The sequence below is a fragment of the Cephus cinctus genome, unplaced genomic scaffold, assembly GCF_000341935.2.
Source record: "Cephus cinctus unplaced genomic scaffold, Ccin1 Ccin1_scaffold0689, whole genome shotgun sequence".
Lineage (NCBI taxonomy): Eukaryota > Metazoa > Arthropoda > Insecta > Hymenoptera > Cephidae > Cephus > Cephus cinctus.
In genome coordinates, this window is record NW_014333312.1 from 160,207 (window position 1) to 186,089 (window position 25,883).

Below are 25,883 nucleotides of genomic sequence, written 5' to 3' on the forward strand. Positions count from 1 at the left end.
AAAAAAAAAAAAAAAAAAAAAAAAAAAAAAAAAGCGAATGAACAGTGCGAACGATGTTGAGAATGATTTAGCGAGTAATGAGAGAGAAAGAGTGAGAGAGAGAGAGAGGAGAGAGAGAATGAGCTAAAGAGCGAAGAGAGTGACGAATAAAGGTTCAAAGTACAATAATTGTATGACGTAACACTTGAAGTTCTTTTGAAACCATAATTTGTTGTTTTTCCAAAGCGCCTCTTCGAAGAAACTCTCAAAGAGAGATAAAGAGAGAGGTAGAGCTCGAAGATGGCACACGTATAGAGAGGGAAGGTGGCTCGAGAAGAAAAAGGATTTTAAGGTCTAAAAGAAGATGAGGACGAAAGAGAAGAAACACAAGGACCACCGCGTCCGAGAAGTCGTAGACAGCAAAGGAGAATTATTGGCAAAACAAACGTGGCACACCAGCTCGAAAGTGCAAAGCGTAACGAGGCACGAATTCATAAACCACACGTGCTGCTCTCGCTACGAGCGTGCAAGTATGTACATATTGCTATGAGATATATTAGCGTAGAGTGGTACCTATGGTCAGGACTAGGAGTGTAGATGGTAAACGTGTAAAAAAAAGCATCGGCAGTATACGTCAAAGCGAATCGCAAACGCAGAGAAACAATATCCCGACACTTGGGAGCTGTCCGAGGGTGAGACAGGGAATATGTTTGGAAGGCGTATTAAAATTAGCCGTTAACTGTTTCAAAGCGTTTCGCGCGGGGTTCCTTGCCAAAATATACAAAGCCTGTAAGACTACCTAGTACTACGCGTGAGAACTGCCATGGATGCATTTGGAGCTGCTGCCAATTAGAATATCAGGTGGGTCAGTCATAACGATGTCACTTGATTCATGAATTATTATCAAAGTGCATTAAGCGGTATACATTGGTCAGCTGTGTGCAATAATAATAATGACGAGAGGTTAAATTGGACGACTTGCATAAGATTTTTGGACATTGTTGTCGTATAAAAACAGGCTTATATAGGTTGGGTCTAGGGTATTTCTTGGTGATTTATTTTTTAATAAATCTAGGGAAAAATCAAGTGGCTAGAGTCCTGCAGGAATTCAGGACGAAATATCGAAGGAGGATCGCCTTGAGGTTTCTGTCTGTGCTCTGCTACCCACGCCGTTCATAGGCGTCGGATCGTGCGAATCCTTTGGTCAAAATGGCGCGGGATCTTTAGGCATAAACTGGTCCTAGGAGTCCGCATGGAAGCCCGTTTCTATGTTGTAGGTGCCACCTTGTAACGTGGGTAGAGACGCTAATGCGTGGGTCTAGGAGTGAGAGTGCGTGAGGAACTCAGAGACTATGATGACTCTCACACTGGACGGATCTGCCTGGAAGGTGAATGAGTATGAGGGAGAAGGAGAAAGAATCGGTAGGAGTTCGAGAAAGAAAGATTCTTGGGAGGATCGAACCTCCGCCAGTGAGGTTAGTGGCCGCTGCCGAGTTCGAATCCCTGAGTGTACCTACGTACTTACGTATACGTACGTACGTGGCGAATCTCATCTGGATATATCATGAGTATCAGGACTATAGGGACCGGGTGGATCCTTTATCCAAGAAATCCAGAAACCTGATTGTGTCTCTTTTAGATATGCTTGAGGATGGAATCCTGTGATACAAAGCTGGACTCTTAAAGGACACGTAGCGCATTTCAATATGGAGTACGAAGTTAGGAACTGTTTGACAAGTCATGAACGTAGGTAAGGTATACGTTCCGAGGATATGAAAGAAAAATAATTTTTGAGATTTTATTCTCTTCCAAATAATAACGTCCGTCGGGAGACGTTCTGAGAATACCAAATGAGACGAACGGGACAGTTATAGTGGAGCTATTTACGAGGTATGCTTCCATTTGATGTTAGAATAATACAAAGTTGAATTACGGTTTTTGTTAACGGTTTGAATAATTTTTATCTTTTTTGTTGTTGCTATTAAAAATTGCTAGAGAGAGGGGGAGGTGGGAGGGTTTGATAAAAGAAAAGTGATTTCTGATCGTGGGGGCTGAAGAGGTGTGGGCGCCATCAAGGCCTCCTACTCGCCATTTACGGTCTGGTAGAGAGTCTGACGAGGTGCAGGAGAGAGAGCCTGCCATTTTGGTCGAGCTGGTGAACCGGGCCCGGATTACAAACAGGGCCCCGCTTTCCAGAGCGTTTTAAACGGCCCCCCCGGGCCAGATTCAGTTTGGCAGGAGCGGCTTTGATTTTTGTACGGACCCTGGGTCTGCAGATGGTACAAGTAAATTATTGGAATTTGTACCGTCTTGACGAAAGCACGTGTAGCCAGTTCTTCGTGAAGATTATAAGTAACAGAATGAAAGTCAATAAGTGAAAAGCTAAGAAATAAAGAATGGGCGAATTCTCATACAGCGCAGGAAGAGGTATGCGTGAAGAGGAGACTATTCGGAATCAGCAGCGTGGCTCCGATGTAAAGCGGAGGAGTAGGAGTGTTCACTGGTAGCACGGGGTCTCACAGTGGGGCCCCGAAAGGGGGACTTGCCGGGGAAGACTCGAGAGTGGATCGAGTAGCAGTCGCTAGTCGCGATCGTTCCCTCGTTCCCGTGGCATCCAGAAAAGTTCTGCTCTTGCGAAGGTAATCCTGGCGTCCTTCGAGAGGGACACGAGGATAATCCTGATCCCTGAACGGTTAGTGGGTGACAGTGAGTGATTTTAAGAATCATAATTAATTACCAAGGACCCGGAGACCTAAGGCAGAACTGGGAGTAAGGAATTTCGCGAATAACGGATCGCCGAGGAGTTTGCGTTAGTAAAAGAATAATTTATAATTCTTATATAATTTGGAAAATTTTCATACAAAAGTTTTTAATAGTTCACAGCCCATGCTTATTTCCTTCGCTATAAGTCTTATTGTTTACTTAATATACAATTTTATATATGATAACGTTAATTACTATTGCAAGAATGCCATCCTAAGAGTTTTACATGACCAATCACAGGCCTAGAGTTTCAATGATTTCTGCCTATTTATAGAAATTCGCAAGGTCTTCCTGGCACTACTGCCTATATAGCTACATATTTTCCATAGTGATGTATCGTTCCGTTTTCAAACGGTGTCCAAACGCAGCCATTATTCAGGATACATACTGTCCAGCATCAGAGCCATTAGCTGATGTCTCAGAATCTCCAGAGACAAGACTCTCTAATATATAATGTAGCCGCGTAAAACCGGTCCGTCGCCGTGGTGTCCTGTCGATTTTGCTCGCGAACTCTTGGGTAGACGGTACCTAACCTGCCTACGCCATATTGGAATATATTTCTCCAGTAGCTGGTGATGACGTCACTGGTACAGGGCACGGTTCTACGGGCGCTTACTCACTGCGAACCGACAGCGGCTACGCACTCAATACTGACACTACCGCTGCCTTGTCCTGTATGTTGCCAGTGAAAGTCAACTCTTTGCGCAACAAATATGCTGCGTCCATGCTGTCCTGTTCGGCGGATAATTGATAAGCCTTACTTGACCAATAAGACAAGAAAAAAATAGCTCATAACACTTTGGCAGGAAATTGTGGATTATCGTTGCTGAGAGAATGTATAATGAAGGATACGAGATAACAATGGCTAGGAACAATATAGTAAATGTAAAAGCGAAGGCTTTTACTTTGCGTGTTGAAACTTTGATACTTTGAAATGAAAACTAAGAGTTGCGTGTAGACTTTACACTGCAGTGCATCTTGGGATTCAATAATGAGTCTGCTAATTAATATTCCCCTGGTGCATCGGTAAAGGTATAACTATTTATATACTGGTACTTGGAATTTCTCTGGAGTCCCTAGGGATATTTTTTTAATCTCACTATAGTATATCTCGTCGATGATCACTCTCGAATATCTCGCATTGTTCGAAATAGCTCACGTGCGCTGGACGTACATTCACGTATATCTCATACGAGCTATGAATTTAAAATGATTGGTTTTAGAATTCACTCAACGAATTCCACGGTTAAGTTTCCTTCGGGCGCGCCCATTCGTACAGCATGACTTATACTTGCTGTACAATCATTATGAGAATAAGTTATCCGTAGTTGTTTTAGTAGAGTTCGAAGAAGAGCAAGAATGACTCCATCGTTCCGGAGAAAGATCCTTTATAGATGTATATATAGATTCAATATACATAGTCGGTCGACAACAGGAAATCTCGAAGGACGTCTGATCGGCTTAAACGACATCGATTCTCTTTCTTTATTTGCGAGCAAAAACCGAGACTAGAATTGACATTTGTCGTAGTGGCGTAGCATGAATAATATAATATAGTGCTTTAACATGTTGCGTCACATGTTGAAGATACCTATTGTACGTACTTACTTCAAAATTGAGACATCAGGTGTCGGTACATTGAGCCTGAATGTATGTCCCTCTTGTAGAACGTTATTACCATCCGTGGCATTAGTAGACACGTGCGTCTGGATATGGTGTTTGGTGATGATTCATTATTTATTTTCCAGACAGTACCAATATGCTCTCCACGTAGCAGCTCGTAATTTACAACGGCGCGAACGACGGTATCGTTGCCTGAAAATGACGGTAAGGCAATACTCAATTTTTTGGAGGTTATGTGTCACGACGGCAGGCTTGGTTATTTTTCTGGGAAGTAATCCTAACCAACTGACGAAAGTGTGTGGGATTGTTTTGGTGGACGGGCTGTAGTAACGGTGTCTCGGTGCACCGGAGCATGCTTTCCGTGGGTGAGAGAGCCTGACGACTTCCTCGCGGTACGCGCACAAAATGTCCATCGGTTTGCACTGGGTATACTGGCAGTCAGACTGATTGGGCGGAGCATAGGACGCTATAGGGATTTTGTTATGGCGTTACGCGTTGGGCGTCTAGGGACTTTTTTAAATATTTGAAAATGATCGCAATATCAATTTTTGGAGTATCGATATTAAAGATGTATAATTGGGTAGTGTAGGATTAGTAGTTTATCGTGTGCTTGTGAACTACCCACTTCGTGGCCTCGTGCAGAAGGTCGCGAAATCGAGTGTCCCGGCGCTCGAACGTGGGCGAATATCTTAGCGCACCGTTCCGGCACGTACTTGCATATTGTGTATATATTACTGATTTACTCTATAGCGTAACGGAGTCCTTTTTAACGTTACTTATGACTAGCCGGCTTGTTTGACGTCCTTGTGCTGTATCTTAGTCCAGTACGGCTACCCGATCGGATCCTGCACTGTCAATTCACCGAGAGTGAAAGTTTGACCGTGCTGGACTTCGATCGACTGTAGAAACGACGAATGCCTTTTGTGGCTCAGAGAACTGGATTTTAATATAGACACTTGAGTTTCTCTTGATTTTATTTTCTTTAATTCTAAAAATACGTGGCACTTATTGATAATACAGAATCGCCCTTTGTTCTCAAATTCGTAGCTTATACAATAGTATCCCTGATACTTTATCATAGTTAAATTTTTTAGAGATAAAATTCTTCGCAAAAATATTATTTTAAATGGCGAATGCATAATATATATGAAAAAAACTGGCCGGCAATAGGACGTCGAATATTATTGGCTATATCTCTTCTGAGAAAGGTCATGAAGTCCCATAAATCATAAGACCTCATCCCTGGGTCCAGTTGATCCTTGGCGGCTTAGATAATAGCTAGAAGGGTTAGTGCCCAGTATGAACTAAGGTTGTTGACATGGGAGACACTGAAAGGACACTCGATTTCTACTGCAGACTATGTGGCCACTGTTGGTCTGCTTGTTCTGGACGTCGCTCTCTGGAGCTCGTGGTCAGAGCAACTATGCATCCCAGGGGAATAGCATCGAATACCAGCCAGGACTTCCACCTAGTACTGTCCTGGATGGTAAGGTCACCAAACTGGACGACATATCCTCACGAATCTTCCTGAACCGCACCAAGGCTTACTTGAATTGCAGCCAGGGTAGCATGCAGGTGGAATTGAAATTCGAAGAGCCTTTCTATGGGGTCGCCTACGCTGACCTGGACCGCAATAGTGCGTGCATGGTTAAAGGACGTGGGCTGAACAATGCAACCTTGGAGCTACCATTGAAAGGTAGGTCGAAACTCATCCTGGCGTTATATCATTATTTATGAGATACCTGCCCTGCTGTAATCAGAATCTGATTATAATATTATTTTATGGGTTACAGGATGTGGCACCAAGCAAGATCCTCAGAGGGTCTTTACGAATAATATCGTTGTACGGTTTCATCCTGGATTAGAAATGGATGGCGATGAGGTGATCACCGTAGTATGTAGATATCCACCTCCAAAAGCACCGATACCTCCTCAAGCTCCTCAACCTATAAGGTACTTGGGATAGGATGCCATTTTTATTATTCAAAGTACGAATGAATGTTGGTGTAGGCATATTTCGATTAATTCTTTTTTTTCTCTTCAAGCAGACAAGACGTCGTAGCTCCTGTTCCAGTTACGGAGCCACCTCTGAAGGGATTCCAGATCCTTTTGATCATATGTGCTATTTTGTTTTTGTCCTTGTTGCTGCTTGGGCTGGGCTGTTCTTACATGTGTCTCAAGAGGAATAACGTCAGGGTGGTACACCGACTTCCCTTTGGTAGCGGGACTGGGTCGGAAATTACAAAATTGTCTGATTCATCCTTGGGTAATATTTCCATATTCGACGGCCAGCTGAAGATACCGCGCGTACAGGCTCCGTTGATGGCTGCAGCGTCTTCTTCAGGAAGCGAGGTCAATCTTGTTCAGGAACATTCGGATACCTTACCAAGCGACTATCCCAGTGAGAGTCATTCGGATGAAGAGAGGTCACTTCCGGCTTCATCCGCTGGATCTTATGACAATAAAGCATTTATACATCATCAACAACAAGCCGAAGTCCGGGCACCTAGTTCCTTGTATTCAGAGTCTGTTGCTGATGTGGAAGCTACGGATATGACGGCTGCCAACGCATCCAGAATAGCTACAGCTAGACACCCTGTAGCACTTCCTGTGGAGCCTAAATTTGACGTGCAGATGAGAGTGAAGCGTGCACCACCTCCGCCGCCAAGTCCGTTACCATCGGAGTCAGATGCTAGTCTCGCCTTGGAGAGGAACCTGACGACCATCTTGGAAAGAGAGGAATCTGCCAGGTCTATGGATAGCCCCATTCCGCATACTACGACGTTCTCCTATGTTCCTGATTTACATGGACCACCCAGTGCGATGGTATCAAGACAACAGACCCCGCCTGTGTATTCCAGGATACTCAGGAAGCAGGCTGAAAAAGAGATCATGCTGGAAGCTACGCCACCTTCGCCTCCACCACCTCCGGCCATTATGCATCGCCCAAGGTCACTGACTTCCTTGAACACTGAACTCACGGATACGCATTCCCTTACTGAAGTTACCGACGCATCGCATGCCAAGTACAGGGTGGCCAGCATCCTGGCACCTACGCCATCGCCACCGCCACCGATTGCCCCCGCTACCCATGTCTCTATCCAGCACAGAGAACTTCCACGAGAGCACGCAGAACCCCTGGTGGAACCTGTTGTGGCTACAAGACGTCCCGAGATCACTACTCATGAAGTGGATGATGTCTTCCTGAGAACAGTCACCGAAAAGAGGACCATCGAGGATGTCGAGCGTCATCGTAGGCAGGTTACTGAATATCATGCAAGACCGCAAGCGCTGCCCGATCCGAAGTGGGATGTTACAATAAGGAATTACCCGACGGAGGAGCTGCCACCTCCACCACCAGAGTGGGAGAATTTCTCTGACGTCAGTTCCGCGTCGAATCTGACTATCACCAACGAGCCGACACCCCAGAGACTGATAGAAGATATGGACGTCAATATTGAACCGACTTATACACCTCGGGCTGAAATTCCTTGTAGACCGGGGCTGCTGGAACAACCGGAAGCGGAGCATGAAAATGAAACCGATGCTCCCATATCGAATTGGTACGTTCTTACCAGGGTATTGGAACCGCAGTATTCAACTGAGCTCACCGACGAAGAGCGTACCAAGTGGCGCGAAATCATCACCACTGAAAGCACGTTGAGAACGCTACTCACCGAAGCAGTAGTCAAGGAAGATTATGAGCTGATCCGAAAGGATGCCAGGTACACGAACCTATTCGAACCAGCGAAATGGGACGTCATCATCAGGATCCTGAGTCCGCCGGTTTCCACTTCCCACGGTAGAAGTGGACAGCGTTACAAGCGTGGCAAGTCCTCCGAATGGGATACCAGGTCCAGAAGATCGTCCCTGCCGACGCTTTACGAATACGAAAGCGACGGAGGAAGTTCAGTTAGAACACTCGGTCACGATCAGAGACATCCGGGTGGAGTTCAACTGATACCGGGTGTAGGAGGTCGGATCAGGCGACTCAGTTCTACTACACGAGGTGGCAGCGAAGCTGACCTAAGATCCATGTCAGAGATGACGGTGCGGGACTTTGCCAGGGTAGACAGAGATGACCTGACCAGTCTCAGTTCCTACGAGGGCGACTCCCTGGTGCGCTCACTGAGTCAACCAAGTCTTGCTCGCTCCGGGTCAGAGTTCACCGAACATTGGGGTATGCCAGCACGCGGACTTCCTGTTTGGAGCACCGAAGACGCCTGCAGCTCAGCGGAAACAACACCCAGGGCAGTGAGACGTTCCGAAAGAGTTGAGGTCATGTCGTCCTTCGATGCTGGAAATCGCCAAGGACCATCCGGTACTTCCAGCTTTGCCAGGTCTGCCAGATATGCAGAAGCTCAAAGGGTCACGGAAAGTCAACGTTCTTCCAATTGGTTCCATGACGACTCAGAACCGGAAATGCAGATTTAACGATTCCTATACGATAAACGAAAATAACATGCGAATTTAGAATACTTGCCACTAACTCAGTGTAATCATTTTGCTTTCATTCTCAAGTGCATTTAGCACGATCAAACGATATTACAAAATATCATTCACCCCGGGATATAATAAAACGTTAAGGTAGAGTTTTCATGGTAAGCAGGATCTGCAAATCTAATCATCGTGGATCCTTCGCTTATTGTACTTTACTCAAAACAAAGTGCCGGATTTTCCACTATCCACTCGATTCTTGTAGCTTGTGCATAGAATATTACGAAAATATTATTCTCGTTAATCCGTCCTTTTATTACTGATGAAGATCGAGTGGGACTGTAGAGTTTGGCAATTAGCATAAATCTATTAGGGTTCTCTTAAGTACCTATTATTGATATTACAAAATAGTCTGTAATAAAAGACTTAGCTTCCCAACCGAAGGGTAAGACCACCCTGAGAGCCACAGAAAATCTTTTGGCAGTGCCGTAATCTTTTATATACATACAAAAATCTGGATTTGATTCTAGACAAATTTCTTGGGCGAAACAAAAAAAGAAAGTATCAAGAAAAAACAAGAATCGTACTCGAACCCAATCGCTAGTGATAATAGATACGTAGGTGAAACACGGTGCTGGGTCTACGCTTCATGATATGATAGTTACGCAGTAAGGAGTCTTATAGTATAACATTTGAATATCTTATACATATACCATATTCATAGTAGCCTTTTTTTATATACACAGAGAGACATCCACTGCTACTCACGCGGAGCCTGTATCGATAAATAATGATTCTTTTTCTTATTTTTTAACAAGAAAATTTATCACTGAGAAAATATACAAAAAAATATACGTGGAACGTAGTAAGGAATCTCGTGCGCTTAAAAGATGAGCAGAGGGAGATATGACGTGTGCGCATGCGCGAGAGATCACGATGACACGAAGAAATCTAGGAATACAGTTAACGGAGAACGTATAGAGGGAGAATCAAAAAGAGATAGTTTTATAACGTGGATATACGTTTATCATTATCCGACCTAGGCAGTTATTATAGTTATCCTTTACCAGTAAGGTGCTACTCTGTATATATACTGACAGTGAAAAGGAACGTTGGCAACTCGAAGAGCACAAGGCAGCCTCCATATACATTCCTAACCTAAAAAGAGTGGATTAATCGACAATAACAGTTGTTGTAAATTCATCGTATACTAATTGACAAAAATAAACGTAACGACGCTTCTACTAAAGGAATCTTCTATTACTTGTCTTAAATCAATACCCAACATCGCTGACAATAATATTCAGGTAATGAAATATATCTGATTTGACACATGTATTCAATATTGCTTTCTACCTCGTTCAGGAAATATCCTGAAACTTTAAAGCTCGTACAGGAGCACATTTCGCATGCGCACACCAGCAGCCACTTCTTTGTATGTATTGGCGATTGCGAAAAGGTAAACGTACCAGTATAGTGGACGTACCACGTAAGCGCAAACGGGCTGGCGAGATTGGTTAGATAGTTGGAGGGGTTGAAGTTACCCCAGTGCTCATAGAAACCCCTTATATCAACACCTGCATTCAGTCCTGGAGTAGTACTCAACCTGGTGTCAAGGAAGTTTGAAAACCGTGTAAGATACAGCGTTCAATTGATTAACTCAGTATACAATAATATTAATACTGGAGGAAGAGACAGTAGAATAAAGAGGAAATAATTTCTGTAAATATTCGTTCCAATTATTTTTATTCCTCTAATGGCATCGTGGAATAAGGAGAAAATCGGACCTAACGGCCGATTTATATTCAAGATATACGAATCCACAAGGGTATGCTATAGTCGCGTTAATTGGCGATAGATAACTGATTTACTGACGAAAGAAATCTGAATTACGGTGGCAATAGTCGACATGAGTTCCGTGAGACGTGGAAATAAATCTGGCAAGGATAACAATGCAACAGTTCGTCGCCACGTGCTTCCTGGTGGTGCCACCTCGAAGAGTATGCGTGGTTTGCTCGCAGGTACTTCTGGTTCACCTCTTCACAGATCCAAGTACGAGTTGAGAAGTATTAGCTTCGAGGGCAACAAAGTCCTGCCATGGACAGTTCGGTAAGAGAAAGAAATTAACCCAATACGTGTCAGCGTCTTATTTGCATTTTATTTTCTTTATTCTATAGGTCCCACATTCCTGCATTCTTGATGCATTTCGTGTAAGACCCATAGGTATGCCAATTAATCCATACACCACGTTCCATATCAAAGAACAATAGGTACAAGGATCCATAATCATCCATATGTGATCATCCACGTTCGTCATACGTGAATCAACAATAAGACCCCCTATCGTATATATTCTTGCATTTAAAACCTGGAGAGGATTCATTGCTCCGAAGAAATCGTCAAAGAAAAGTAAACAGAGAAACCGACTACAGACATAGGAAAATAATGTATGCAAAATTGCAAAAAAAAATTATTTTTTAAAAATCACCCCCAGGTAGCTTTCACCACTCTCGTCGTATTCACGGTGCATTAACCCCAACCATTCTGACTGGAATAACGCGACAAGCCTGTGACTAGTAAGCCAATGCGTGCAAGCCCGAGTGCGTGCACGGTTGAATAGTAGTAGTGAAGGGTAGGCGGAGGGGTATAGAGGGGGGTTAGTGTATAAGCAGTCGTCGAGGTATTCATAAACGTGAGCGTCCCGACGCTTACAGACCTGCGTCTGATGAAGTCGGTCTGAGAGAGGGTTGATTTGCCAAGTGGGAACTAGACGAGTACACGTTAATTTTTTAATTCAGATAGACTGCTCGTACGTTAGTAAACACATTAATACGCACGTGTAGTACGCATTTCATAGGCAATTGTTGCGCAATATATTATGTACACACGTGGTTCATATATCCCGTATAAAATACCAAGTGCAGTATTGTACCGATATGAGAATGTACCTATGCATACGTGCTCACACATGTGGATTCTAGTTTCTCATATCTTTGGTCTGTTGGTCTATCCAGCCTAGTGGTAACCCTTTATAATTAACCCTTTACTATCGTTATTGGCTCGAGTCGTTGTGTCGCGTCGCTTCATTCTTTTGTACTCGTGGCTAAGCGTGATCGCTCGACTAGATCACGCTTGGTCGAGTGGAAGCCAGAGGCAGGCAGCCCGACGTGCCTAGGCGGCTGGCTGGTTGTCGCTTGCAGGGGCACTCAGGCGTTTCCGATGACTTTGTCCCGCGAATCGCACGTTACGTCATCGGCCCCGATGGCCCGCATTCGGAAGTGCGCCGAGGGATTGATTTTACTGGTTAGATAGTCAGGGGTGGAAAGGGGGTTGGACGAAGAAAAGAGACATCGCACGTTCGTGGATATCGAATATCTGTACATTTCGTATTCACATTGTATAGTTCTGTCATCTGTATATTATTGTTGTTATGGCAGTTAAACAACCAGACTCTTGGTTACGTGAAACTCTGGGGAGTATATATATATATATATATATATGATAGTGTCATGTAACTGCTGAAACGAGAGGATAGATACCATTTGGGAAACGATTGGACAAAAATAGATAGGGTGTGATGGATGTGTGAAAAGGTTCATTGTATGTGTACACTTATAGTGCGTGGATGAATATACAGACGTTTATCGGATAACTTGTATGAACATTCTGTAAGTGGGTGACGTCTAAGAGGTCAGGGGGTTCGATGCACGTAGAGAGGGGTGACTTAACCCTCTAGACCAAGTGTCTGGATATATAGGTATGCATAAAGGGTTGATGCGGTAGTGGCGCCACGACGCCTGACCCAGACGCTCCTTTACCTCCTGTGCCAACGTCGCGACGCCCTGGCGACCCACGGGCTTCCCCGGAGGATAACACATACAGCGCTTTCTTCATTGAATTAACCAAAGTAACGTTACAGTTTCTATTTAGTTTTTGTTTCTTCCCTAGGACGTTGGGTGTCGCCATCTTCCCTTTTTTCCCTTCCTTTGTTTCTTTTTTCGACTCCTGTCGCGACAGCGAACTGTTCCGAGACTGTATTATCGGAGTGCTGGCTCAGCGGGTCGGATTTAGGTTAAGTGTCGTCGACGGAGACTACAGTCAATATGAGGGTTTCGAGACTTGTTTCCGGTTCTGACTTCTTCCGTGGTCACACTTGACTGACAGTGACGTTATTTATTGATCTCAAGAAATATGATAAAGTGTCAGGGCCGAACGAGAGCAGTGAAACGGGGAAGGCTGGAGGAGAGAAGTAATACTAGAGAAAAAGAGGAAGAGAGACAAAAGAGAAAGAGGCGTTGTAAACACGTGCAGGGACTAGCCAATTGATTTGACGAGAACAGAGAAGTTCAGCCGGTGTGATAACAGCACCAGTCGCTTTCTTATCAGAAACGTTATCCGCTGAATTATCGGCTGTGCCATCTGGAAATCATCAGGGTTATAATGGCGTTGGCTGATCAGCTGTTGGCTCTGGGAATAATCTACCGCACAGAAGTTACCTTGTGAATATTTTGGCTGATCTCTAGAGAGCCTCCGTTTATCTCTACCTGATATGGATTTGTTACTGTGATTATCTGACGTGTGTTATATTATTTTTCCATATACCTATTTAGGACGTGAACTGTGTATACCTAGGATGTATCAGGTTATTCTGTATTAGCAGCAAGTAGAGTCGTGACGCTTAACGTACTTGGTGAACACTTAAAGCCTGCAGATGCATACGTGATAGGCGTATGGATATACGAAAGAGGAGGTGGCACCACATAACCTGGTATAACGACGACGGTGCCGATGCACTCTGTAAAAGTGAGGTGCGGCGGTCGCGTCGACTTGCGTCGCGGCGTCAGTTGGCCTGCGACTTGTGAGTGCTGTGTGTATATATCCCTTCACGTACCGTACACGTATATACGAAAATCCATGTGTTCAGTGTATCCACGTTCTACGTTGTGGGAGGTTACTAAGGAACTGTGAACACTCGGGGATGTTCAGTAGGGGCTGGAAAGTGGAGTCGCGAACATTAAAACATTCTCGTGTGTTACGTGCTGCTACGAATATAGGGTTAGGTTTGGCAGAATCTAGATATCCTCGTTTCACTTATTTGTTATTATGACTATGGATATACAGTGGGGAGGATATTGTCCTTTATGGAGGTCGTGATGTCTTTTGGTGGGACTTGAGTCACTAGGATCAGGATGACGATTATATGATACCTGTGCAATTTGAATTATCTGGAGGATTTCTTTGGGAATCGTGCAAGGGGACGAGGACAGAAGAAACTGATGGATTATAAATGTTGTGTCTGGACATGAAACTTGTCACGTTGCTACGAGGACTGTCATCCTCTTCGTCGTCGTCCACTAGCTCTACGAATGGATCGTCCAACCTCTCGTCAGGCTCATCCTCGACGTCGTCTTCCTGCATGGAGAGGAATAGTCGCTCGCTAAAGAAGGAAAATGGAAGTACAAGTCCCTGTAGTGATAGAGAGAGCGATGACGAACTTCCGGTTGCTGTTGGGAGGATCGTCAGGGATAGATCAAGATCGGTATGCGTACCGGTACTGACGTCATCGCAACTTAGACATCTTCATCGTCGAGCCAGTCATCATGTGTACGTCAGAATAAATAAATAATAATTAAGAATTGAATTTTCTAATAGTATTCTCTTTTTCGCTGTTAGGTCATTACTGTTTTTGCATATCAAAATGAAAACAGCCTTGGTCCACTTTTCATGAACGTAGATATTGTAATTATTTCACGAAGATAAGAGGTTATAAAGATACGCATATACACGTATTCTATTTTTTCATGCTAAGTGTCTTAATGATTTCCTTTTCTCTTTCTCTCTATCTCTCTCTCTCTCTCTTTACCTTCTTTGTGTCACGAATCACTCACGATTATTTCTCAGGGTTTTTTTCGCACACGCTATTACGAACAATGGAGGACGAGCCGCGTATTCCCTTTTGAGAAAAGAAAAATTGCTTTGCCTCCTTTTGACGGTATTTTTCTTCTTTTTTCTTGCCTCTATTCATCTTCTCATCATTATCATCATTTTTTTGCTTCCTCACACGAAAATATTAAGAATTTTCTTGCTTTCCTATCTTCTACAGGGATTATGTATAGGACTGGTGGGTTGCGCCCTTTACATGCCCGCTCTTTGTTCTTCTGTTTCAGGTCGTCGGCGACTGACACGATTTCTAGGAGAGGCGTCTTATCGAGGAGGTGCTATGGAAGCGTTGAGATGGTAGGAACTTCGATGCTTCTTGTACCTGAATGCATTTCTGAATGCTAGTCGAATATTCGAACTTTCCTTTGTTTCAGCTGCCCCAGATTGAGCAAGACGGGACTGATAATGGTAGACGATTCCGAATGGAGAATGGCGACTCTCCTGGTGAAAAAGAAGAAGTTTGTACACTTGGAAATTAATTGATATTTGTGCAGACTTATTGACAGACTATTATTTTTTATTCGTTTTATACAGATGTTTGGATCACCAAGCACACCTGTACTTGAGAATCCCGAGTACCAGACCAGATGGTACTTTAAATATTTTCTTGGGAAGCGTGAGTATTGATTTCATTTAATTGAACACTGTTTCTTTTGGTTTATTTAAATGTAATTTTTCAATTGTATCCTCTTCAGTACATCAGAATTACGTGGCCTCGGATCAAGAGAGAAATCCTTTGTTCCTCTCGGTCGTCCTTAGCGAAGGTGGTGACCAGTGCCAGCCGCATTATCGGGCAATTCTTTGGAGACGAACTGTGAGTATTTGCGTTGTTACGATAAAATTAATATTATTGTTTGGAATTTTTTTTAAGGGCGCACAAAAAATATCTTTACCCTACGTAGCAAATAAGCCAATGACTGTCAAGCAGATATTGAGGTAATTCAATAAAGTATATAAAACAAAAAAGTTTGCTGATCCGCTGTATAATCAATTACAGTAATTTCTTTGGCACTGAAAAACTCGACAAAGCGGCGCGCGAGATTTTCTCAGCAGATATACAAAAGGTGAGAAATTATGATTTACATGAAAAAATCGTAATTTCTGTATCTATGGATTTTCTGTTACTAGGATCTTTTGCTGCTGGAAGAACAAGAAGGATCGGTAAATTTCAAATTTGGTATAATCTACGCAAAAAAGGGCCAGACAACCGACGACGAAATGCTATCAAACGGTACAAACATTGAAGCGACTACTTAAATCCAAATTTCAGCACTAATATTATCATATTCTTTCTCAGAAACGGGAAGCGTACGTTTTGACAAATTTTTGGATATTCTTGGTGAGAGAATACGTCTCAACGGGTGGGACAAGTATAGAGGAGGACTGGATGTTAAGGGTATTATTAATTATTCAGTATGTATATAAAATTAATTTATAGAAAAACCAAAAAACTGTATTTTATTACTATATACAGGCGATATGACTGGCAAGGAAAGCGTCTACACGGTCTACGCAGGTCATGAGGTTATGTATCACGTAAGTACAATGCTTCCATATTCAAAGGACAATCCGCAACAGTTAGAACGTAAAAGACACATCGGTAACGACATCGTCAACATAATATACACGGATGATCCCAGCGCATTGGATACCTTCAATCCAAACTGTATAAGAAGCCAGTTTACACGTGAGTTAAATAATCCCATAGAGTTAATAAAAATAAGCACACTGAATGAAGGTGATATTAAACAAATTATCAAATTAAATGGCAGACATATTCGCGGTGGTAACTAGTGAAGGAAGTGGCTGGCGAGTTGCCATTTATTGTGACGAAAGTGTACCGCTCTTTGGTCCAAGTCTTCCTTGTCCACCTGTCTTCGATGATCCGCACAATTTCCGGGAGTTCCTTCTGGTGAAAATGATCAATGGTGAGAAGGCAGCCTTCAATACACCGACCTTCTCCAGGAAGCGAGAGAGAACCCTGGACACTCTGCTCAGGGACATGTACCAAGAGCAGATGCACGACGGCAAGGGAAACGTTAGTGGATTCTATGATAGAGATAGTTTATGTAAAAAATTGTGAATTATTTTTCAATTATAGAGTATGTTAAACCGTCGTGCTCTATCTGACGTGGTGGAGACGCCAGGTCGTCGCCGCGAGGAAACTCGTGCTGTGGAAATGGTACGTGTGGGTCAAGCCTTAAAATTGGAGGCCATAGTGCGAGGTTTGGCTCCTACGTCATTGGCCACAGTTGGTCCTCTGAAGCCTAGACCCTGGGAACCACGTTGCATATATCCGGATTTCCCTTACGAAGTTGTCTGCGGTGACGTCTGGTCTGAGAATAGATTGATATTAGCTACTGAAAATGGTGCTTTCTCTGTGGAAGGTGAGTGTCATTGATGTTCACTTGGACGAGGTCGAAAACAGGAAGTCGCGGGATATGATATCTTTGTCATTCCTCGTAGATGGACTCTCGCATAGACTTCTATTCGATAAGACTGTACAGATCAAACAGTTAGACGTGGTGGAGCAGCACGGCATACTCCTCTTCAGGGCTGGTGAAAAGGGTCGTGAAAGTAATGTCCATGTCTTTCGTCTGAACGAATTGGAAGCGGATGCTCCGACCAATCTGGATCTAGAGGAAGGTGAGGATGATGCAGAGGATGTGGAGACTATCCAAGTACCTGGTATCCTGCCAAGAAATAAAATGGCTAGGAATCGGGCACATGTCAAGGAAAGGAAATTGGAACGTACCAGAGGATGTCATCTGTATAGTCTGACAAGACCAGGAGGATCTCATTTGAAAATGGTATTTGTACCTAGCGATAAATCTTCAGGAGCCAGAATAAGAAATATATTCTTTCTATATAGTGTGTTGCAGTCGGTAGGCGTCTTACTGTTCTTCAGTGGCGCCACAGTGCTGCATGGACGGCCTGGTGCTCTTCAGCAGATACCGATACCGTTGATGGTTTTCTTCTGGTCAAAGAATTGACAGCTAGCGATCCGCCATCAATTTTAACCATAATTGAGGGCACTGAAATAACGAATGATTGGACACTTTGTTGTGGATTACGTCATCATTTTGAATTATTATCATCTAATGGCTCATCAAGAATTTATCACGTGGAAGCTGCACCCAAACCGCATCTAGTTGCTGCCCTGGATCTTCGCGAAGACGAAGAACCAGAATTATTGCTGTGTTACAACAGTGAGTGATCTGTCTGTTGTCAAAGTAATTCCCATAATAATAATGCGAATTCTCATTATTGCAGACACTTGCCATTTTCAAAAATTCTCGGAAGAGAGTGCAGCACCCACCGAATTCGACTTCACCTGGAACTCCGTTCCCACTACCGTAGGTCAGTATTTTTTTTTGTAAATTCTTAATTAATAGTACTAATTTTTTATATATTTGCAGCATGCGCTTTTCCTTACGTGATAGCCTTTACGGCGGACACCATGGAGATTCGTTTGATAATAAACGGCAACCTGGTGCATACCATAGTAATGCCCAATCTCAATCTCATATCTTCAAAGAGAGATATTTTCTTCGCCACAACTGCTCCGGAATTTATGTCAATAAGAAATGACAAAATTAATGAAGATTCTAGACATAATCGAGAAGAGAAAACTTGCAGTCCCCCACCATCGCCATCTTATGCTTGTGAGTCCACAATTCCTAACGTATGACGTATGTAGATTTTATTATAATATTTTTTTAATATCTGTCAATTAACAGCGTTTCAAGGTGAAACAAAACCCATAAGGATTTATCGCATACCCCTGCAAACACTGTCGCGACCAACAGTCACGAATTGTAGCCAAAAACGTTGTCCAAGTCCAGCTGAACCGGATATTGTGTCTGCTAGTCCTACATGTGATCGGAATTTTCTGAGTGCTGAACCACATAGAATTCTCAGTAGGTCCTGCAGTAGTAGTCCTACGCCTAATCAGCCAACATCCGTAGCAAGCTCGCCAGGTAGCAAGTAGAAGGCTAAAATGGATATTGTTGATTGTGGTGTTAAAAATTTGAAGAAAAAGCAGTGACGGAGGATTCTTGAATTTCTCCGTTACGTATTTGGATGATTCCTCAGCTCGAAGGAAATGAAAAAGAAAGTGTACAAAAGTGCACGCGTGTCTGATTATTCTATGCACGTCGATCTACGGCGATTCTTTTCTCAGACTTTTATTAGGTACCGTATAGGCATTCTTCCAGTAAGTTACCATGGGATATTGTAAGCATCCTCTAATGAAGATAAGAGAAAGAAATTGCAAAATAAATCAAAATTACGTTATATCTTAATTTTGTTATTCTTTATAATACTTTTGCTCCCAAAATATATAAATTGCATATTTTTTTCAACTTCCAATGATTTCAGAAGTTCATTTCGGGATATTGTATACCGACAGAGCACTTACTTTACAATTTCCAGGTACAGCTATCAGATGGCGCTAGTCATATCGCTCAATACCGATCACAGTACTAAAATGTTCTTTGTTTGATTGATTCAATTAATTTTTATATTTTCACGAACCATCAAGGTAACTCTTTGATTTCATTGTTTAATAAGAACACAAAACTTTACCGTTTTTTAAAAACAATATCCGACAATCTGTAGATAACATTTTCAACCTAAAGAGTAAATAATAAAACGGCAGTAACGATTAAATAATCCCTAACCGTGCATTACAATTAATTAAATGATCCACGAAGTAATACACGATATTTTCTAAAATCGTTTAAACAACTCAAAGTAGTGTACTTAAAACTACAAGTATATAGCTCGACAACGAGAGGAACAAAAGAAGTACAAAGATGAGATAAAGATACAAAGCGAAAGTAAGAAAAGCCAGAGATAACTAAAATCCTTGTCTCTTAGCAATAAAATTCGAAAGTTACTAATCTCAATTAAAGTCATAAATATTCTTATTAAGATTTGTACGGGGTATTACAAGGATCGTCGAATGTATCGCAAGGCATGTCCGATAGGAGCGTATTGGAGTGGACAGTTGGTTGTTGGATAGCAGCGTACTGGCAGGAGGAGAATCTGGCAGAAGCGAGCCGCTCTCTGGCGGCGATGCACTGTACCAGCGAGGCTGGCTCGGCCAGCCAGCTCGCGGTGCCAGAGTCAGAGGTTCCCCTGTGCGCGAAGGCTTGTAACTCGTTGTAACGTAACGCGAAGGTGTGCCGAGGCTGGCTTGCCTGTTACCTGCCGTAGTACAGGGACGGCGTATTGTGAAAGTGCGGTGCCGTGCCGTGTGCGTGTCCAAAACGACTGAACGTCTCGTCCGGATCAGGATTTTCGCGATCGAAGGAAAAAGAAGGACCTGTACGAGTACGTGGTGAGCGGAGCATGAGGTAAGTCCTAGAGGAGGATAATCGTCGATGGTTTACCTTAAATTGCACCGGGGAATAGGTTACGCGTTGGATGCGCACCAAGAGGTGAGCGTAGTCGACATACAGAGGTTATGTTTCACGATGAATTTTCTCTCTCTCTCTCTCTCCTTCTCAATCTACTCTCCTTCCTCTCTCTGGTTATTTATCTCGCTCGTTCTACCAATCTCTTGTTATATTCTCTCTTTCTTTGTCACTTCATGAGCCTTGGCAAATTCCTTACGACTTCACCACATGCCCTGTAGTGATCTTCGCGAATGGCAGTGGTCCTTCGAATGGCAGTACGCGTCGTGGCGATCACCAGAGAGTAGATTGGTGCGACATGAAGTACAGGAGAGCGTATGATACTCGTTATCACCGACTGAAATTTACAATCAACTTCATCAACACCAGGACGACAATAACCTCTCAATACGTTTGATCGTCTTATTCCACATATCTTCACCGACGTCTAACGGCTTCGTTAGGAGTGTTTTTTTTTGTCATGGTCACACCGTGTCCAGGTCTTGTGTGAAGTTTCATAACCGGTGGACTCCCGCTTTCCTTAACATTTCGCAAACGATCTGTCAGCTGTGTCTGTCGGTTCCTCCTTCCATGCCACCTGTCTGCTATTCCTGCGTGCACCGGGACGCCGCTCGATCCTCGCATCGCGACGCCTATGGCCCTTCTAGTCATACTCACCAGAGACTTATCCACGTTCAGGTACAACTTGTTGGTAATTTTCTATTATATTCAATATTACCTGTTTTGGTTAGTTCCTTTTATTAAAGAAATTTCTTATTCCTAGCTCCTGAAATTAGCCTAGAGGATACATCTAGAGCGGAGGAGAGAAGGAAGGCTTGTTGATATTTCGGCGCGCAGGCCTCTGGCTTGACAGCGCGACCGGCCTTGAGCTCCCCTCTCGTCCCTCTACTCTTCATCCTAGTCTTGTGCTCCTCGCTCTTCACGTCCCTCGCCATACGTCTCTCTGCCACTGGTCGAGCTTCGGCTCCCTCTTGATCTTCATAGAGCCCCTTGTCCTTCCCTACCCTACCCTACTACAATACTGTACCCTACTCTACCCTATTATCTTGCTTCTCTTTCAATGCTTCCTTCTCTTTCTTTTAGCCCTTAGACTCCCGACGACTCTACCACACTCGGGATGATCCTTGATCCTGCAATGCTTGTATTATTCATCCCTCAATCACCTGGCACTCCTAAGGCACACGCATTGGATATGTTTCGAGGAAGCTGAGATACTTGACATTTGCTCAAGGCTTTGCCTAATTCTATTTTAATTGTACTCTCCTTCTCTGGAGACAAAACGGGAACGGAGTAGCTAGCGGTATTGCGATTACGGTAATGGTATTGGAGCACGGTAATGCGGCGCGGGACTTTCAGTCTCCTAGAACTGTCCACGTAGGATAATAAAAGATGGAAGTTATTTGAGTATTACGTTATTTCTCTCTCTCTCTTCTCTCTCTCTCTCTTCTCTCTCTCTCTAACTACAAATTGTAACCTCTAGATGGACCTCGCATCACCCTTTCATACTGTGGAGAACAGGTACCTAATAATAAATCCGATTAGAGAAGCCTTATCACTACGTCTGATTCATAACCGTTTCCTCGAGTACGATAAACCGACCTGAAGGCCCCTACATGACTTTCCGCTCCACCTCGGAGTCGTCTTCGCTAACTACGGTATCACCATCACCCACCAGTAACGCCAGCACCACCGGCACGTCGCCACCACCGAGATAGAACGGCGTCGCGACGCTACCCGTGTAATCGGCAGGTTGCGCAAGTTCCCTCTCGGACGATCTTATCGTCGGGCTCTCTGGTTACGAGGCGCGTAAAAGAAGCCACGATTTAGCCGTAGCCTCTATGAAACTCGGGATCCTTGAGATGCGGATAAGCCTGCCGGTTTATGAATATTGATGAACCTTTCTCGACGCACCGCCTCGGTACTTTACTCAGGGAACAGCAACCGCACCTTTACCTCCTAACCACGCCGTTCCTCCTGGACTCGCGCTCTCTCGCCACGGTACCCACGTTTCTTCGTACCTAAGTGCACCCAAGGAATCTTCTCTAACCTTTGTCTCATTCCCGAGCACTGGACAATTCCCTTCTACGATTTACTATTAATCATTGCTTCTTTTTCCTTTAAGGTTATGTCACTCTGCTCGGCCAATCCACCGTCGTCCTTCCCACCCCGCGCATCCGTACGCCCGGTGAACCTCTTTCTCACCGGTGTCGCCATTTTCTCTCTACCCTTCCAATCGGCGTCTCTCCTTCGCGTTATGCCTTTTTGCTCGTAGACGTGTATCACGTTATCCTGACCCGACGTAACGTGGCGAATGGCCGCACGCGGCTGCACGTAACTGTACTTTCCGCTCGAACCAAGCGGCTCCGACCTTCTGTCGCGAATGTAACGTACCTTCTGTCCCTCGCTCGATTTCCACGAGTCGCCCCGTAAATTCGTTGCCGCCTCGTCTCTTCTCTCGATCAGCTAGAGAAGAGCCCTCCGACTTTCTTCTTTGCCTTTCATTCATGGCTTGCCGAGCTCCTCGGCGTCGAGGCGGACTGCCAGGAGACTATGCCAGGTGATTTTCAATTATCAATCGCGACGCGGTCTTACCCGTAACGCTATCGAGACTGGACGTGATCGATCGAGCCAATCTGATCGGTAAAGAATCGATGCCGATAGGGCGTGTACGCGGGATAGTTAGAAGAAACGTCGCGGGCAGCTGCCAGCCGGCTTGACAACCGGTTTTCGTTATGGCCGAGAGTGAAGAAAAATGCCCGAGCCAGGGGAATAATAATTTTAATCGATACCGCCAGGCCACTGGTTATCCCGTGTACGTTAGAATGGGCGAGATATTAAAGATATGCGGCTCTGGGACTCCGACTCGCTGGCTCACAGACTCCCTGACTCTCCGACAAGGCCCACCGGCTCTCCGGTGAAAGGAAAACACACACGTTCTTATGCGTAGACGGGCCCATACGTCGTTCAAACGTAACGAGTATGGTATGGATGCCATACGAGGAACGCTGTTAGATTACACGTGTGTGAAATTATTTACTTCCGTCCTAATGATCTCCGTCGTAATGAGGACTGTCGTTGTTCCTTTTCGTGTCCTTTACGTATTCGCGTAATCCTGTGGAAAAATTGATATCCGAGCACCGAGTGCCCAACGATATAAATAACCCGTGATACCAAGAGAATAGGCCGTGATAAAGAAAAAAAAGTTAATCCAACACGTGCATCACTCGCAACTATTGGAGTCTCGACAGTGCAAGTACAATCCCCTCTAAAACCTTAAAATAGGTGGATCTCCTAGGTCGGTCGTTGAACTCTGTCTCTCTGTTTCTCGTATTATATTTTATCTATCTGTCTCTCTTTATCCTTCTGTCTACTTTCTCACCACCTGCGCTCCAGTGGATCTACGACGATCAGCGTACAGAAGCCAGGTCGTCTGCTGTCGACTGCCAAGAGTTACGATAATTCATCCAGGCATACCAATCTGTATAAGGTCTTAGTCTTCCCGGTAGCCGTCCTTCGCCATATGTGTATTGCTCTTTGATGGACTACGTATTAGCCACGTAAGGCTGTAGGTGAGGTTAGGTCGTAGGTCGTTAAGGGTTCCTACTGGTGGTAACGCTGCTATAGTAGGTACAGCCACAGCTGAACCACAGTCCATTCCTAGACAAGTTCAGACGGAAAGGTGCGTCTCATTGGTCCTTCAAGTGCAAGGGTAGGTGTCGACGGGGAAGGTCTGACGGAGGTGGAGATGGAGGTGGTGCAAGAACGCGCTGGCAGTGCAAGTAGGGATGGTGGCGTCTAGAGCAGTGGGGGAGTTCAGAGTCATGCAGTCGGGAGTACTGAGTGCACACGAGGGTGATGCAGGGCTGGCAGGCGGGCAGGCGGACAGGCTTTGGTCTCCAATGGGTTCCCTGTTGTACTGCGTGGCTCAAGTGCACGTCTGTTTCCAGGGTGGGGATAGGGGACCTTGAGCCGTGTCACGTGACCCCGAAGGTGCAAGGGGTAGGGTTCCGAGGGCCTTGACCTTACCGGCCTGGGAAGAGGCTGACTCGGCTGTGACTGTGACTCTGACTCGACTCGACTCGACTGACTTACTACGGCCGCTTCCAAAAACGTAGACCCCTCATGCTATTCGTAATCTCCCGTGAGAGTGAGAGAGAGAGAGAGAGATAGGTCGGATTTTGTTTTGTTATGATCTCGATCACATATTCACGGTGCAGTTCCTTGATATCGTATGTCCATGATGGATATCTGATGAATCGATAGGTTAGGATCGTCACTTGGCAAGTTGGGCGGAAATCGTTGGATTTCTTTTTTCCATTTCCTCTGGTACACGGCTGAAGTTGATTTTGGAGGTTCCTCGGAGAGCATCCTCACGGCAAGCAACGCCCAAACCAGATAGCGACGTGACTCGACACCCTCGGGGGAGGCTGGGGCCCGCCAGGAATGCCGGTGCCGCGATTATCTATTTATTTTATTAATCGATAAAAACTGCGAGAACAGGTTCCGGCACCCATCTCTTGGCTTCTCGTCTCGTCTCCTCTCTTCTTCTCTTATCCAGTAACCCGGTGGACCGTAGTTGCCGCCGGGTTATTGCTGCATTTTTCGAAAACGAGATATCATCGGATTCAGGCCTACCCAATGTGCACCGTTCCCGTACATACTTTTCTCTTCCTCGCACGGGTATCCATAGGCAAACGCCAAAGTGACGAATAGAAAAAAAAAGGGCTTTGCCTCTTGGATTTTGGAATGCACAACTGGCTCCGGATGCAGTCTGGAATTCTTCGTTACCCTCGGCGACGCTGCACGATGTACGTTCACGTATCCGATACGCCTCTATACGCATACGAATTACGTACGACGCTACTCCTTCAGATATCTGATAGCTATCGGTATCAAGTAGGGTTGTAAAAAAAAAGCTTTACCGAAATACAGTTTTTTAAATCCTAGTCACGATCAAGTAATTCCGATATCCTGATACAGTGTTACTTATCGGATAACAATGTTTCGTCGAAGGCTATCTGCGTTATTCATGATTTCGCTATCTCTGTCTTCGTCTTACGTACGTGAATGGCGCATAGATCCATCTCTCTCGCACTCGTAGATGGTATAGGAGGATCGGAAAATCTTTAAAGTCATTGTATCGCGTACTCATACAATTGCAGCACGCGTCATGACGCAAAATTTTTCTCAATCATTTTTCTTTTTCTTGGAACAAGAATTAAGGAACTGAGAATTACAAATCACCGTTGAGGTGGCTCCCTCTTTTTTCTTTTTCTTTCTTTCCCACGTCATTGAAGCTTCTGGTCAACTCATACGTGTACGCATAGCACCGTGATGTCTGTTCGATATTGACCTCGTGGCTCCTGGTAACGCGTCCGTATCTCTCCCACCTCTTGCCATCATATATTTCTTAATTTTTCTTTTTTTCTTCTCTCCAGCGATCTATGCTTCTGGGCGGCATGCATCATATCTGACTACTTTTTATAGGACCGCCAAGGCAAGAGTCGTAGTGGTGGACGGTCACTTGGAAATATTACATACGTACACGCGTCTGTAGCAGTTGTCTATATTAATATCTCTCGGCATGTGCGTGTCCGTTTCCGCGCGAAGGTCGTCTGGGACCGGAAGTGAGTCGACCTTGCGGCTACGACCGTTATGCATACTCCGGAAAGTTTCCCCATTCTCAGGAGTCCATGATGACTCCCCCCCCCCCCCCCCCCC

The 25,883-nt window shown here is 44.5% G+C and overlaps 3 protein-coding genes across 15 annotated transcripts in view; all 3 read left to right on the top strand.

Annotated features, from left to right (window-relative positions):
* The first annotated feature begins 2,469 nt into the window (after positions 1-2,469).
* Positions 2,470-10,051, top strand: LOC107269739. Of its 6 annotated transcripts, none has more exons than XM_015743929.2 (5): positions 2,473-2,788; positions 4,491-4,569; positions 5,722-6,061; positions 6,159-6,318; positions 6,411-10,051. In XM_015743929.2, the coding sequence occupies exons 2-5, from the start codon at positions 4,564-4,566 to the stop codon at positions 8,797-8,799; spliced, it is 2,895 nt and encodes a 964-aa protein (XP_015599415.1). In that variant the 5' UTR covers positions 2,473-2,788; positions 4,491-4,563; the 3' UTR covers positions 8,800-10,051. The 6 variants fall into 6 exon arrangements, with proteins under 6 accessions (XP_024942806.1, XP_015599415.1, XP_015599416.1 ...); XM_015743930.2 differs by having other exon boundaries at positions 4,495-4,569; XM_015743932.2 differs by having other exon boundaries at positions 2,473-2,671.
* LOC107269738 (GTPase-activating Rap/Ran-GAP domain-like protein 3) lies at positions 9,980-19,046 on the top strand. 8 transcript variants are annotated; one of them, XM_015743928.2, is made up of 18 exons: positions 10,495-10,630; positions 10,707-10,911; positions 14,970-15,039; positions 15,117-15,200; positions 15,277-15,358; positions 15,438-15,556; positions 15,614-15,678; positions 15,740-15,806; positions 15,871-15,973; positions 16,040-16,138; positions 16,217-16,429; positions 16,515-16,780; positions 16,844-17,129; positions 17,209-17,552; positions 17,615-17,951; positions 18,016-18,102; positions 18,162-18,407; positions 18,483-19,046. In XM_015743928.2, exons 2-18 carry the CDS (start codon positions 10,712-10,714, stop codon positions 18,731-18,733), a joined length of 2,919 nt encoding a protein of 972 aa, XP_015599414.1. In that variant the 5' UTR covers positions 10,495-10,630; positions 10,707-10,711; the 3' UTR covers positions 18,734-19,046. The 8 variants fall into 8 exon arrangements, with proteins under 8 accessions (XP_024942805.1, XP_015599414.1, XP_015599413.1 ...); XM_015743927.2 differs by having other exon boundaries at positions 10,572-10,911; XM_025087034.1 differs by lacking the exons at positions 10,495-10,630; positions 10,707-10,911 and adding an exon at positions 12,632-12,709.
* A 682-nt stretch (positions 19,047-19,728) lies between these two features.
* LOC107269743 (nuclear hormone receptor FTZ-F1 beta) overlaps positions 19,729-25,883 on the top strand; it is a 13,795-nt gene continuing 7,640 nt past the window's right edge. Inside the window, exon 1 of the mRNA XM_015743945.2 lies at positions 19,729-20,102. The gene's annotated coding sequence lies outside the window, so the exon portion shown is untranslated. The remainder of the gene's footprint in view (positions 20,103-25,883) is intronic.

What these genes read in the sequence shown, in the direction of transcription:
- LOC107269739 (XM_015743929.2), top strand. An exon ending in CTTGGAGCTACCATTGAAAG is followed by an intron (nt 6,062 to 6,158) that starts GTAGGTCGAAAC and finishes TATGGGTTACAG; the next exon opens with GATGTGGCACCAAGCAAGAT. An exon ending in CAAGCTCCTCAACCTATAAG is followed by an intron (nt 6,319 to 6,410) that starts GTACTTGGGATA and finishes TTTCTCTTCAAG; the next exon opens with CAGACAAGACGTCGTAGCTC.
- LOC107269738 (XM_015743926.2), top strand. Translation starts at nt 14,090, where the DNA reads ATGTTGTGTCTGGACATGAAACTTGTCACGTTGCTACGAGGACTGTCA. An exon ending in CGTCGAGCCAGTCATCATGT is followed by an intron (nt 14,407 to 14,969) that starts GTACGTCAGAAT and finishes CTTCTGTTTCAG; the next exon opens with GTCGTCGGCGACTGACACGA. An exon ending in CTCCGTTCCCACTACCGTAG is followed by an intron (nt 18,103 to 18,161) that starts GTCAGTATTTTT and finishes ATATATTTGCAG; the next exon opens with CATGCGCTTTTCCTTACGTG.